General features: G+C 41.1%; 1 protein-coding gene across 11 annotated transcripts in view; it reads left to right on the forward strand.

Moving 5' to 3' along the window:
* agpat1 (1-acylglycerol-3-phosphate O-acyltransferase 1) overlaps window positions 1-15630 on the forward strand; it is a 28778-nt gene that overhangs the window by 3597 nt on the left and 9551 nt on the right. For 4 of the 11 annotated variants that reach the window (XM_012967818.3, XM_012967822.3, XM_018096082.2 and 1 more), the window contains exons 2-5: window positions 827-881; window positions 11671-11735; window positions 12755-12826; window positions 14964-15153. In XM_012967818.3, coding sequence (XP_012823272.2) covers window positions 827-881; window positions 11671-11735; window positions 12755-12826; window positions 14964-15153 — 382 coding nt within the window. Of the gene's footprint in view, window positions 1-140; window positions 254-643; window positions 882-3143; window positions 3182-11670; window positions 11736-12754; window positions 12827-14963; window positions 15154-15630 lie in introns of those variants that run through there. The other 7 variants (XM_012967820.3, XM_012967827.3, XM_012967823.3 and 4 more) reach the window with 6 other exon arrangements.

A 15630-nucleotide genomic window follows, 5' to 3' on the forward strand; every position in this document is an offset into this window, starting at 1 on the left:
GCTGGCTTCTCTGTTGCTTAGTTTATTGCCTTTTTCTATTGCGTAGATTATTGTAAAATCTTCTATTGAACCTCAACTCCATAGTACTTAGTCTTGGGGAAGGGGGGGGGGGGGCTGAGGTGTGACTGACAGATCCCTTCTCCTATCATTTAGCACTGTGTTAATTATTACTATCTAGATTTGGGTAGTGTGGTTACATCAGCACCACAGAGGAAGTGAATGTGATGGAGAGGAGGAGGGCAGAAATCTAGAGGTAGTTATAGAAAACAGATGAAAGGCTATACAGAGTTAAGTGGAAAAGGGTGAAGCAAAGGATGGGGTGAATAATGTGAAACTAGGGGAGTTCAGGGATTTGGTATGCAGGGAACAAAATATATAATTTGCCTGTACTTTTAAGAATTAAGTATGCCTAGATGGGGAAGAAATTTGAACTGGAACGGAATGTATATGGGAGCAATGATGAGGAGAGGCAAAATATGTTAGAATCCTCTGTAAGGAAAGTGAGGAAATAAAGGGAAAATAACAGTGGGTAAAAGAAAGAAAACTGGCAGAGGGTGGGATAATGCACTGAAGGCAAAGCCGAATAAGTGAGAGTGTGAAAGAGGAGGGGATTGTGTGTACCAGAGGAGGGGGGAGGAGGAAGTGAGCGGACAGAGAGGAAGGGGAAGCCAGGTGCAGAAGGAGGAGTGTGTGTGTCACACAGTGACAGGGTTTTCATTCCCTGCCAGTGAAATCACATACATCCATTCTTCTGTAGGAGGAGTGTGCTGGATACAATGTGTCAGGAGTTGCTTCCATCTCTCCAATTCTCTCTCTCCCATCCTAGGCTCTGCTGAAATATTACAGAAAGACAGGAGACTGACAGATAGACCTCTGTGCAGGTGAGTCATGGAGCTATAGAAATAACATATAGATAACCTATCTGCTTTAGTATACAGCCAGCTGCTGCAATGCTGCACAGTTGTGTGTTATGCATGTAAACAGTAATTATTCACTGATTGTTTGGGTGTCCTTTTTCATAGGCCCAGATAGCACTCTAACCACTCAAGTTGTGCTTGGTATCTGTGTTTTTTGTTTAATTTAGGGATATATATATATATCTATATATAACTGCTGGATATCAGAACATGCTTTTTTTTAGCCCTGATGTCTTGTGTTATTTTGGCAGTACACCTCATACTGCTGGCTAGCAGGGTTTAGTTCCCAAAAATGCGTTTCCAAACTTCTTATTATTATGACATTTTTATTCAGTTCTGGTTTACTGAGATCTCCCAAACACCACATTATTGGCTCAAGCCCATGTAGTGCTGGATATATGTGCACTTGGCAGCGCTGGGTCAGGGAGTCCAGAGTTCCTGTGTTCTTTATAAATTACAGAATGTTTATACACATAAACTTGGAAGACCCGCTAAATAAAAATGAAAGGGCAGCTTAACCTGGTAAACAGAAAGTACTCATCCTGCCTTGACTTGATCTAAATTTAACTATGTTATACACGTGTGTGTATGTGCACATGGGCGGACACTATTTCAGGTGCCTAGAGACACAGTTTTACAGAACTGGTTTATGCTTGCAGTGCCAGTGAAACTCCTAATTACATAGTAAATTAAAATAATGTGATTGTTACAATAGCTTTTTGATATTAGATAGAGCTTGGATATCAGATAGTGAACTTAATGGCAGATAAAGACCCCCTGGCCCACCTAGTGTGCCTAAGTGATGCATTTACAGTTATTTTGTAAAACCATCTCTGATTTTAAAAAATAAATGAATTACTAATTTATTAGTCTAAGGGACAGATTTAATACATAAAAACTCACCCATGTTCTATTCATTCCTTTGGGATTTTTAGAAGCGTATTTATCAATGGGTGAAAGTTAGAACTCTCCTATTAAAAAAACACCCTTTTAAAACTCCCATAGGAATTAATAAAACATGGGGGAATTTAATGTATTTAGCTCAACTCACATTTTAATAAATCTGCCCCTAAGTTCCATCATTAAAAGGTGTTACTCACTAAAAAAATTTTTGTTAGTATAATAAAAGAAAATGTTATTCTATTTCCTATTAATTAAGAATTTTGGTGGTGGTTTTAAAGTTATTTGTAACTGTAATTGCTATTAAAAGCAGTGTTTTTTTATGTTTTGTGTTCTCTGGGTCTGAGTGTAAGGGCAGTGGCACACGGGGAGATTAGTCAGCCCCGATAAATCTTTACTATTGTGGGCGACTAATGTCCCCGACATGCCATCCCACCGGCAAGAATGTAAATCGCAGATGGGATGGCATACGCGCCACTTCGGTTTTCTGAAGTTGCCCAAAGTTTCCTTGAGAGGCAACTTTAGGCGACCGAAGCAACGTATATGACAACCCACTGGAGATTTACATTCTTGCCGGTGGGATGGCATTGCGGGGAGATTAGTTGCCCGCGCAAGGAAGATTTGTCGCAAGGCGACTAATCTCCCCGTCTGCCATTGCCCTAAAACTTTGTACCACGAGTCAGGTCTCCTCTAGGTCTCTTAGGGCTCTGGCACACGGGGAAGATTAGTCACCCGCGATTAACTCCCTGTTCGCGGGCGACTAATCTCCCCGAGTTGCCTAGCCCTGCCATCCCACCGGCGAACATGTAAGTCGCCGGCGGGATGGCAGACGCGGCGGGGCAATTTCCGGAAGTCGCCGAAAAAGACTCGCGAGTTTTTTTCGGCGATTTGCGCAAAATCGCGCCGCCGCGTCTGCCATCCCGCCGGCGACTTACATGTTGGCCATGGGATGGCAGGGCTAGGCAACTCGGGGAGATTAGTCGCCCGCGAACAGGGAGTTAACCGCGGGCGACTAATCTTCCCCGTGTGCCAGAGCCCTAAATCAACCAGGATGCAACATTGTTTCAAGAGTCAGCCAGAAGTACAAACAGTTAGATACTGCTTTAATTGCAATCGCCTTTGCAAGTAACTTTAAAACCACTAAACATATAATAAATCAATGTGTATTTCAAAGTTGCTTAGATATCTGTTTATTTTCTGTCACTATGCAAAAACAGTTTGTCTAAGAGCAACTTGTATTTTGTCCACTATCACAAGATAACTTGTCACATCTGTTGCAGTTGTGATGATGGACTGCTGTGTTTAAAACTCACCCTTATAGTTGAGGAGGTGCCAGAGAGGATGCCCAGACAAAAATTCCCAAGGTAGCATCCAGGACTACATCTTCGCAAGTAAACACTGCAGATAGTGAAGTACTTTTCAGAAATATTTACCTAGCACAGGGGAGCCCAAATTTTGCATTGTGGGGTCTACTTCAAATGGCATGTTATTATGGTTTACCAACTTACACATTACCCTGCTGTAGTATATGAAACATAGAATCTTATTGCATTAAACAAATTATCTCATTATTTATCTGATAAAGATAGGTACTCAGGAAGGGGATCTACTAATAGATCACCGTTAAGGGCAGTGGCACACAGGGAGATTAGTCGCACTGCAAAAAAATCTTCGTTACCATAGGCGACTTATCTCCCCGTAATGCCATCCCACCCGCAAGAATGTAAATCGCTGGTCGGATGGCATGCGCCTTGCTTATATCTCCCGAAGTCGACCGAAGTTGCCTCTCAAGGAAACTTCAGGCGACTTCGGGAAACTGTAGTGACGCATATGCAATCCCACTGGCGATTTACATTCTAGCTGGTGGGATGGCATTACGGGGAGATTAGTCACCCGCGGTAAATAAGATTTGTTGCAGGGCAACTAATCTCCCCATGTTCCACTTCCCTTAGGCAGCCTTGACGCCACTTCTGATAGATTACAATGTTTGCATTGAGGACTGAATTACTAAATTGACACCCGCATGTTTGTAGCAGTAGATAGAGAGATGTGCAACACTTATTCAACCCAAAGTAAAGGTGGCCATACACGGGCCGACTATAGCTGCCGATATCGGTCCCTTGGACCGATTCGGCAGCTAATCGGCCCGTGTATGGGGAGAGCAGAGCGGCCTGGCCGACCGATATCTGGCCTGAAATTGGCCAGATCTCGATCGGCCAGGTTAGAAAATCTGGTCGGATCGGGGACCGCATCGGCTCGTTGATGCGGTCCCCGATCCGACTGCCCCATTGCCGCCCACATAATCCGATCGTTTGGCCCCAGGGCCAAACGATCGGATTATTATTTTTTTTACCTAAATGGTCCCCGATATCGCCCACCCGTAGGTGGGGATATCGGGGGAAGATCCGCTCGCTTGGCGACATCGCCAAGCGAGCGGATCTGCTCGTGTATGGCCACCTTTACTTTCTTGTGCAGTACTGCTTATTCCCCGAGGTTTTAGTTTGTTGGGATAGTGGCTATGAGCAAACTGGCAAACAGATTGTCGCTTGATATCCTGATGTTGGCATGTTCTAGGCTAATTTGCCATTCATTGTTTTACTCTGGCCCGGATTTGTGGTGAGGCCACAAAAGCCCGGCCTAGGGCGGCAAAAATTTAGGGGCGCACCGAAGTTTTACTCCCATATGGAGCAATGGGGACCTCTCCCCACTGCTCCTTATGAACACGCATATTCGGGGGGGGGGGGGGGGGTTGTTGGGCAGCGAATGGTGCCGGCCTCGGGGCACCCGGATTACAAATCTGCTGCTGGTTTTACTTGAGAAATGAAGCTGTATCTTTAGTGGTCAGGTGTGACAGTTATATTTGTTCTTGTTATTAGTAAATAAACTGCTCAAAAAATAAAGGGAACACAAAAATAAGACAAATACTTTGTTCTTTACATAATTGAATGTGCTGACAACAAAATCACACAAAAATTATTAATGGAAATCAAATTTATCAACCCATGGAGGTCTGGATTTGGAGTCACACTCAAAATTAAAGTGGAAAAAAACACTACAGGCTGATCCAACTTTGATGTAATGTCCTTAAAACAAGTCAAAATGAGGCTCAGTAGTGTGTGTGGCCTCCACGTGCCTGTATGACCTCCCTACAATGCCTGGGCATGCTCCTGATAAGGTAGCGGATGGTCTCCTGAGGGATCTCCTCCCAGACCTGGACTAAAGCATGACATAGTGTCCCAGATGTGCTCAATTGGAATCGGGTCTGGGGAACGGGCGGGCCAGTCCATAGCATCAATGCCTTCATCTTGCAGAAACTGCTGACACACTCCAGCCACATGAGGTCTAGCATTGTCTTGCATTAGGAGGAACCCAGGGCCAACCGCACCAGCATATGGTCTCACAAGGGGTCTGAGGATCTCATCTCGGTACCTAATGGCAGTCAGGCTACCTCTGGTGAGCACATGGAGGGCTGTGCGGCCCCCAAAGAAATGCCACCCAACACCATTACTGACCCACTGCCAAACCGGTCATGCTGGAGGCTGTTGCAGGCAGCAGAACATTTTCCACAGCATCTCCAGACTCTGTCACGTCTGTTACATGTGCTCAGTGTGAACCTGCTTTCATTTGTGAAGAGCACAGGGCGCCAGTGGCGATTTTGCCAATCTTGGTGTTCTCTGGAAAATGCCAAATGTCCTGCACAGTGTTGGGCTGTAAGCACAATCCCCACCTGTGGACGTTGGGCCCTCATACCACCCTCATGGAGTCTGTTTCTGACCGTTTGAGCAGGCACATGCACATTTGTGGCCTGCTGGAGGTCATTTTACAGGGCTCTGGCAGTGCTGCTCCTGTTCCTCCTTGCACAAAGGCAGAGGTAGCGGTCCTGCTGCTGGGTTGTTGCCCTCCAACAGGCCTCCTCCAATTCTCCTGATGTAGTGGCCTGTCTCCTGGTAGCGCCTCCATGCTCTGGACACTACGCTGACAGACACAGCAAACCTTCTTGCCACAGCTCGCATTGATGTGCCATACTGGATGAGCTGCACTACCGGAGCCATTTGTGTGGGTTGTAGACTCCGTCTCATGCTACCACTAGAGTGAAAGCCAGCATTCAAATGTGACCAAAACATCAGCCAGAAAGCATAGGAACTGAGAAGTAGTCTGTGGTCACCACCTGCAGAACCACTCCTTTATTGGGGATGTCTTGCTAATTGCCTATAATTTCCACCCATTGTCTATTCCATTTTCACAACAGCATCTGAAATTGATTGTCAATCAGTGTTGCTACCTTAGTGGACAGTTTGATTTCACAGAAGTGTGATTGACTTTGAGTTACATTGTTTTGTTTAAGTATTCCCTTTATTTTTTTGAGCAGTGTAGTTGTGTTTTGCAAAACTCTGATCTCTGCTCTCGAAACTTTGCTTAGAAAGTAAATGCACCCTTGGGAAAAGAAATTGCTGCTCCATAGGGCTTTAAGCCTAATCTGAGTGATGTTACAGTTATTATTAGTAAGCTGCATATATTTTTTTTAAACTTTTTTGTTTAGTAGTACAGGTATGGGATCCCTTGTCCGGAAACCCGTTATCCAGAAAGCTCAGAATTACAGAAAGGCCATCTACCATAGACTCCATTATAAGCAAATAATTCTAATTTTTAAAAATGATTTCCTTTTTCTCTGTAATAATAAAACAGTACTTTGTACTTGATCCCAACTAAGATATAATAAATCCTTATTGGAGGCAATACAAGCGTATTGGGTTTCTTTGATATTTAAATTATTTTTAGCAGACTTAAGTTATGGAGACCCAAATTACGGAAAGATCCCTTATCCGGAAAACCCCAGGTCCCGAGCATTCTGGATAACAGGTCCCGTACCTGTATTAACTGGAAAAAAACGTTTCTGTGATTATTTTAGATACTTCTTTGGGTTATCTTTTTTAAGATTTGTCTTAAATAAATAAAGTTGCATTTATGGCAATTTAATACGCATAGTTTGTTAATACATGTGTGGGATTGTATGTAGGTTTTATAAGAGTTTGTTGCCACACATAGTTGTATTATCAAGGATATCAAAAGAGTATAGCAGTCACTTTTGTCTCTCCTTTGGCAATATTCTAGGGCCCAGCACAGCAGAATTGTCAAAGGTTGCAGTTTTCACGGTTGCCTTTTCTTTGCCTTATATTTGCAAGACTATTAGACAGTAATAAACCCTTTTGAGATAAGGGTGCAAAGATACTGGGTGCGAATGAAAAGATTAAAATTGGAAATAATCACCACTAGTTCAGTAAGAGTCATTCAGGCTCATGAGTTAAAGCTCAAGTGCAAAATAGCACGCAAAATACATTTTAAACATTATTTAGAAAGGGCCCATTCTATAACACGTTTTGCAACTTGGATCCATCATCAATAAGCAGGTTTATCCTGCTTTTAGCAGTGTACAAAGTAAATGGTAATGGAATTATGCAGATGAATTCTGCATTGTAAGTAAAAAAAAAAAAAATTAAAAAATGGCAATTTGCATTTGTTTTTGCACATAGTAATAAATGAGCACTAACAGGCCCATGGCACCAAAGTTTTTCAGCTTTGTTGTTTGCTTGCTTTGTTTGTCTAACTGTGCAGCTCGCTTGCACTTTTGGAGGGTAGGCAGCAGATTAGCAAAAGCGGTTTAGTGTTGATATTTTCAAGGTTATGCATTTGTGCAAAAGCCACATGCTAGTTATAAATATTGGAATTGTGTTAAGGGCCTTCTTAATTAAGAATGATTTGTGGGTTAGACTTGTATTTTTTAATGTGTTTCCCCAATGTTGCTCTCTGATGCTTGCGGATACACAGGAGAAAAAAGACAGTTGCCTTTTTTTCAACCCTAGATAACTTTATAACTATGAATTGATTATTAGCTCCAGAGTGTTCTTCTACAAAGTGCAAACTGCTGCTAACTCAAGATAAATGGGTATACTAAAGGGTGGTCTTCTGTATTTCTTAGACAGAACATTATATTACAGTTGTTCTGCCTATAGCTGTTGAAGCAGTGTAATTGTTTCAGAAACTTTTAACCCAAACTGTTATTTTGGTAGTTGTTTTTTATGTAAGTGTGGCCTGGGTGCAGATTGTATATCTTTGTTTTTATAGCACTACTTGTAGATGCAGTACAGGTATCGGACTCCTTATCCGGAAACCCATTATCCAGAAAGTCCTGAATTACAGAAAGGCCATGTCTGCAAGATATATGCCTGCCTCCTAGAGCTTACAGTCTGTAAGGGGGTGGTTAAATTACAGACATAAACAGAAATGTAATAAGTGCAGTCATTCACCAGTTAGCACATTTTATGTGCTAGTGCTGCAAGAGGTAGAATTTGAGTTTGCTTGGTAAAGATTGCAGGAGAGCAGCTAGAAATACATTTAGGGACCGAATTCCAGAAGCAAAAAGCAACTAGAAAGATTCAAGGTGGGAGATGGCAGCAGATATTTGTGGTGTGAAAGGTATAGGTTATTAGTCCAGAAACATGTCCGGACACAAGTGAAGAGGAGTGATGGAATATCGTGAGCATGTGGGGTCTTAGTGAAAAAGGTACGGGATGGTGCTCTTACAACATGGTACACACTTTCTTTCTTTCTACTGGAGTACACCCCATTGTATTTTTGTGACAAATGATTTGTCTACTCCCCTTGCTGAAGGTCCAGTGTGGTGGTTCTTATTCTGCCTTTACTCTTGGTGTGTGTCCTTTTTGTTTTCCAGCAGTTTGGGTAAAGACACAAGGAGCTACTAGTAGCAGCTACTTGTCATGGCTAATAAAATAGACAAAGCTGATCATTTGCTGATAATTGTCTATGTGTGTTTTAGCAGAGGCAATTCTTAGTATTGTCTATGGCAGGGTATTCTCTGGAGTTTAGTAGATGTGAAAAAGTAGACTGCTACTAGTAGCACCCTTCACCCTAAAAGTAGTATGAGAGTCATAAATAATGCCAGTGCTATACAACCACCATTTATTTGCCTGTATTCCCATCTACTTCTTTTGTGAGCTGCTTTTCCTTTGCTCTTCTGTCAAATGTACGTTTGGACCGGCATTTCCCACACTTTGTGATTGTGTATTATCTGTGTCAGAGAGTCAGAGAGACCAAAATATGTAAAATATACATTTGTTTGGAAACGTGTTTTATAAAGGAACTTAATTTTGTAGGAAGAGGATACTGAGTAAATATTCAGTGTCTCTAAAATAAATCTGTGCTCTGTGGAGAGAGTATTGTACATTGTTTTAAACCGTACAGAGATATAGCCCAAAATCTATATCTTGCACTTAGCAACAGCAGGTGGATCGGTTCCAACCATTGATTTCCCATTGTTGTTCAATTTAGATCCTTTTGCTATAGTCTGTCTTTGTGATGTATGTTTTAACATGTTTGCATGGAAAATTGGGGAAATAGTAAACCCAAATGCTAATGAAGCTTTAAAGTTGTTGTAAACCCAAATATAAAAGTTTGCAAAGTCATTTGTAAATGCAGTTGCTATAAAATCAGATATAAAAAGCAGTTCCTGTCTTTGTTTTTCCACTTTCTGCACTGTTTGACTGCTTGTGCTTTTGACATAATTTTGCAATGCTCATCTTCCTTCCAGCCGAGACTCCATATCTCTTAATGCCTAGGTTGCTTCACTACTTTTTTACAGGGCTGTTAATGAAAATGAGCATTCAAGGCATTGTGGGAACTGAAATTTAAACTGGAGGGGAGCTGGCTGTTGCAACATTGTTTCAGTGGTACACTAACAAATACTGTTTCAAATAGCAATTGCATTTACAAATAACGTTAAAGAGGAATTTCATCCAAAATGTGTTTGAAAATGTAATAGTAAGTAACAGTCCAGTATAGTTGTAATATTGGTGTGTAGGCAGCCATCTTAGTGCATTGTGCCTGAATCTGAGGCTAATGCCACACGAGGCGTAGGGCTGAAATTTACAGCAAGCGGATAAACGCTTGCCGAAAATTCAGCCCTACGCCTCCTACTTGTGCCTGCACCCGAATGAATGGAATACACTCGGGTGCAGGCACATGTAGCCGATATACGCATGAAAACGCGAGACTTTGCATTCTCTCGCATTTTCATGCGTATATCATCTACATGTGCCTGCACCCGAGCGTATCCCATTCATTGGGGTGCAGGCACAAGTAGCAGGCGTAGGGCTGATTTTTCGGCAAGCGTTTTGCCGAAAAAATCAGCCCTACGCCGCGTGTGGCATCAGCCTTAGCTTTCAGAAGGAGCCAGCTCTAACACATTAGAACTGCTTTCAGATAGCCTATTGTTTCTCCTACTCCCATGTAACTGGAGGAGGAGTCCCAAGCCGGACTTGGACTTCTTACTATTGAGTGCTTTTCTGATATCTACTGGGAGCTGCTATTTTGTTACCTTCCCATTGTTCCCATTGAAAAAAACGGTTTCAGTGCGTTTTGAAAAAAAAACATGTTTTCCCATGACAGTATTCCTTTAAGCAGGGTACAGAGAACATCATTGCCCAATTTGGTAACAGATGACCTAAGAAGAACTAAAATACCTTTCCCACCTTGCTCTCTAAAATAACTTTCCTACTAAAATACATGTCACGCTTCTCTCTGAACCATCCTTCCAACTTCCACTTTTCCACTTTATTAGGGAGTCTAAAGGTCCCCATACACGGGCCGACTATAGCTGCCGATATCGGTTCCTTGGACCGATTCGGCAGCTAATCGGCCCGTGTATGGGGAGAGCAGAGCGGCCTGGCCGACCGATATCTGGCCTGAAATTGGCCAGATATTGATCGGCCAGGTTAGAAAATCCGGTCGGATCGGGGACCGCATCGGCTCGTTGATGCGGTCCCCGAGCCGACTGCCCCATTGCTGCCCACATGGGCCAAACGATCGGATTATTTTTTTTTTTACCTAAATCCTCCCCGATATCGCCCACCCGTAGGTGGGGATATCGGGTGAAGATCCGCTCGCTTGGCGACATCGCCAAGCAAGCGGATCTGCTCGTGTATGGCCACCTTTAGTGGAGGTTTTGGCTGATTTCCTGACATCAGATTTCTAGTAACAGACTTGTAAGAACTTCTTGACTATTGACAATATTTATAAAATATACAGTACAACCTGATTTCTGATTAGGTAGACAAAGCCAGAACTGGGTTTCTTTTAATTCTTATACTTGTTTCTTCTTGATAACTGGAATCAGAAAATATTTTTAGTTCAGGTGAGTTTCTGTAAAAAACTTGAAATCTGTTAATTACACAATATTAGGATGCAAACACTGCAAGGTTAATTCTATAATGACTTTACATTATTTGTCCAGATTTCACAGATAAAAGGTGTTTTATGGTTGCAGAACTCTCTCTTATAGGAGGAAATAGTGATTTGTTTTTATAGAATATGTGATGGCCACTAAAAGCACTGTTTACTATGGCATGTTTACTATGACTGTTAATTAAAAAAAGAGATCTGCCTGTTGATCTGATTACATGTTATTAGGACAGACTCAAACAGGGCTACGTTTCTAAAGCTGGCAGTACACAGGTAGATAAGCTGCCTACTCGGACTAAAGGAGCCAAATTGCCAGCTAAAATCTGCCTGTGTATGGCCACCTTATGCTAAAGAATATTCTGTACAGTGCTTACACAGAATTGGTTTTTGGTTGATTTTTGGACATCTTGTGATAGCTTAAGAACTACATGGGCTCGTGACTACTGATATAACTGGAAAATATTACAGTATAAAGGTGGTCAGCTAACTACACACATTATACCCACACTGAATACAAGATTGTATTTGAAACTTACAGTGTATAAAATTTTAAAGTAAATGTGGTGACACATATTTAAGAAATTTATGTTGTCCTCAGGTTTCACGCTGGGATGTCCTCAAATGTCGTCAAAGCTGCATCTCCTTTGGCTAGCGCTGTGACAGGTAAGTGATTTCTTTGCCATTGACTATTATTGGAGAGGTCATATTGTTTTAGGAGGAGGAGTTGGAGCTCACATGAGGGAAGTGATGATATTTTTTTAGGAATGAAGGTGTGCAGCACAAAAGCAGTAAACTGTGCAAAGCTAATTGTTTGGTATTAGCATCTCCATTTGTACACTTCAGCACCTGTTAGTAAATGAGTTCTGTGTGAGATTACTGGGAAGTTGGTGCATTACCAAGGAAAGGGATAACAAAGAAATGCAAATAGTGGCAATATTTGCTGAATTAGGGTGTGGTAACTGCCCAGTCACAGAGTGGCAGCATCAAGTCAAGTACAAAGGATATTTCAACATTAGTGCCAATGTAATGGCATCTTATCTTCAGTTAGGCAGGCTTAACATCTTGCTCCTTCTAAAAAAAGAAGAAATCCAAGCCAAATAAATATTTTCTTTCCTTTACCAAAATTGAAGTTGGTAAAAAAGATAGGTGAGAGAGATTTAGAGTGGAGAAAGAGATGAATTAGTAGAGTAGAGTTATATCTAAAATTAACACTGGATAGAGAGGTAGATTGGTAACATTAAACAAAATGAGATTTTTTTTGCCCCAATAAGAATTAATTATATCTTAGTTGAGGTCAAGTACAAGGTACTTTTTATTATTACAGAGAAAAAGGAAATTGTTTTTATAAGTTTGAATTATTTGATTAAAGTGGAGTTTATGGGAGATGGCCTTCCCATAATTCAGAACTTTCTGGATAACTAATGCTTTACCTGTAGATTTTAACCTAGAAGCAGTAGACCACAGTAGTTTGGCAGTCTATAGTTACATTCACTTCCCATTATTTTCTGTTTTCAGTATATTCTTTTAGAATATAGATCTTGATTCAAGAAAAACTCAGAAAAGTCCAGTTGTTTTAGACTTAATTCTACTAGATACTGTATATCATGACCTGGATGAATGAGAATCTTCATAGACATAGATCTTGATTCAATATATTTTTTTTTTCTCTCTGTATAATTCAGGTAAGTTGCAGTTTCCATGGCAGTGCAACCTTCAAAGTGGTAGACCCTTCTGCAATAACTTTGCTAATACAGGTATGGGACCTGTTATCCAGAATGCTCGGGACCTGTGGTTTTACGTAATTCATATCCCTTACCTTAAGTCTGCTAATAAAATTATTTAAACGGTAATTAAACCCAATAGGCTCCAATAAGGATTACCGTATATACTCGAGTATAAGCCGATCCGAGTATAAGCCGAGGTACCTAATTTTACCTAAGAAAACTGGAAAAACGTATTGACTCGAGTATAAGCCTAGGGTGGGAAATGCAGCCGCTACTGCTAAGTTTCAATAATCAAAATAAATACCAGTACTGTAACTTTAAATTACCATAATAAATAATAATTTACACTATTCGCCTGTATTAGCAATGCTGATCACATGATATGGAAATACCTGATCAGCATTGCTAATAATAGGAAATACTGTAATTAGTTAATTACTAACCTAACCTACAACTGACTCTCACCACTTGCAGTGAGCCTAACCAATCAGTGGTACCTTACTTTTCTCCTTATATTTCTCCCTCCTGTGGAATTGTACCACCTACTGGCTGAAGTAGAAAATAAAATAACTCTTTTAATCCTTGCTTAGGGACATTAGTTTGCTTACTGCCCTTTTATACAGTTGTAATGTGGTAACATAACTCAAAATAAGCAACGTGCTTATAAAGTCAATTGATTGTAAATTTAACCTTATTAAATAGAGATTAATGTAAGTATAGAGTAATTCATCTGCCCACCACTGCCCCTTCCCTTTTATATGTATGATTTTAATCCAAAGATAATTTACCCACCCAGAATAAAAAATGACCATTAAATGCATCAGCACAACACTAACGCTATGGGCAAAGTGCTATTTGTGAAATAAAGTAAACTTCACCTTGTCCCAGCAATCCGCATGTGCAGGGCAGTAAGAGATAAGCCCGTCAGTAGCGCGTCAGTAGCGCTTACGTCACCAGCGCATGCGCATTAGGAGCAGGCGCAAGGAGGAAGGGACGTAAACATTTTTAAAATGGCGGCGCCAAAGATCGATCGGTCGATTCTTCGGATGGATGGTGCAATGATCCAGCAGCAGCTGGTGAGTTGTTAATGCGGCGGTCCAGGAGGGGGCCCGATGCTTTAAACAAATATACCGATACTTTCCTTCTCCTTTGACTGACGAACTTGAGTGCCGGTATAACATGCTACTGTTTTTAACTTACCTGCTGCGCGCGTGTGTGGGGGGCTTTAGAGGTGGTGCGGGTAGCCTGTTCTGTTGGCGGGGGCAGCGGCAATCACTTGGAGGGGGTCTGTTATTAGTTGAGTACTCGAGTATAAGCCGAGGTTGCTTTTTTCAGCACATTTTCTGTGCTAAAAATCTCGGCTTATACTCGAGTATATACGGTAATCATATCTTATTTGGGATCAAGTACAAGGTACTGTTTTATTATTAGAGCGAAAAAGGAAACCATTTTTAAAAATACGAATTATTTGATTAAAATGGAGCCTATGGCAGATGGCCTTTCCGTAATTCGGAACTTTCTGGATAATGAGTTTCCGGATGACGGGTCCAATACCTGTATTAGAACCCTTATTGGTAAACCCGGGCACCCCTTAATTAGGTAATTTCAGGTAAAAGGGGTTTTGGCTGATTTTTAGCTTTTGTTAAAAAAGCTTAAATATTGGATATAGACAAATCATTTAAGGTGTATACTTAATGCTTCAAAAAGATTTTCTTATTTAGCTCACCCTGTTTTATATTGTGTGTATTGTTTTGTATATGTTTGCACAAGATGGTTGCCTGCCTGTAATGAAGAGTAAATATGTATGCTTATATTGTGAAATATTACATTATTTATAGAATCATATTAAAGACTTAGTATAAAATATGTGGGCTTCAGTCTGGGAGAGCACAAGGGGAAGTTTGTGTAATAGAGAATGCTAAACTCTGTATAAAGGGGAGAAGAGAGAGAAATAGAACTACGTACAAAGGTGACAGAAATAAGTGTCTGCAATTCTCCTACCAAGACTTCCCACTGAACTCTGTCCCTCTCCTGACTACTTGGTAGTCTCCCAAAAGGCCTTGCTAGCTTTCTCTCCAGCCAGTTGTTTTTATTTGTTCCGCTTGTACCTCTTTTCTTTGCACTCCATTATTATACTGTTGTTTTTCTGTTGTTTCTCTTCCACTAGGTGCGATGGAACTTTCTGTGGCTCAGTGGCTTCTCGTGGTCTGTCTTGTGGCTTTTCCTCTCCTCTATGAATGGAGTGTCTCCTTCAAATACTTTTGTAAAATGGCATTTTACAATGGCTGGATCTTGACACTAGCCATACTGGCAATTCCCATATGTGCAGTGAGGGGGCGCAATGTGGAAAACATGAAGTGAGTCTGAGTTTTTTTTTCTTTTCTTTTTTTATCTACTTCCAAATACAAATGGACCTTTATTACATTTCTTTTGTTTTTTGGGGGGACAGAAACAGTTCGGTGTAAAAATGAAACTGGGTAAAATGAATAGACTGCAAAATAAAAAAAAATATAGTTAGGCAAAAATGTAATCTATTAAGGCTGGATTGGGAAGATGTCTAACATAATAGCCAGAACTCTACTTTCTGCTTTCAGCTCACTAACCTCTTAGTTAGTCAGTGACTTTAGGGGGGGCACATAGGACATAACTGTTCAGTTAGTTTGTGAGCACACAGGTCTGATTTAAATGCAAACTAACTGAACAGTTATGTCCTATATGCCCCCCCCCCCCCCTCAAGTTACTGATTGGGCTACTGGCTATAACTGTTTATAGAACTGTAAAGCAGGATGTAGCATTCTGGCTATTATGTTAGACATCTGCTCACTCTAGTCTTT

This window comes from Xenopus tropicalis, chromosome 8 (genome assembly GCF_000004195.4).
Source record: "Xenopus tropicalis strain Nigerian chromosome 8, UCB_Xtro_10.0, whole genome shotgun sequence".
Classification (NCBI taxonomy): domain Eukaryota; kingdom Metazoa; phylum Chordata; class Amphibia; order Anura; family Pipidae; genus Xenopus; species Xenopus tropicalis.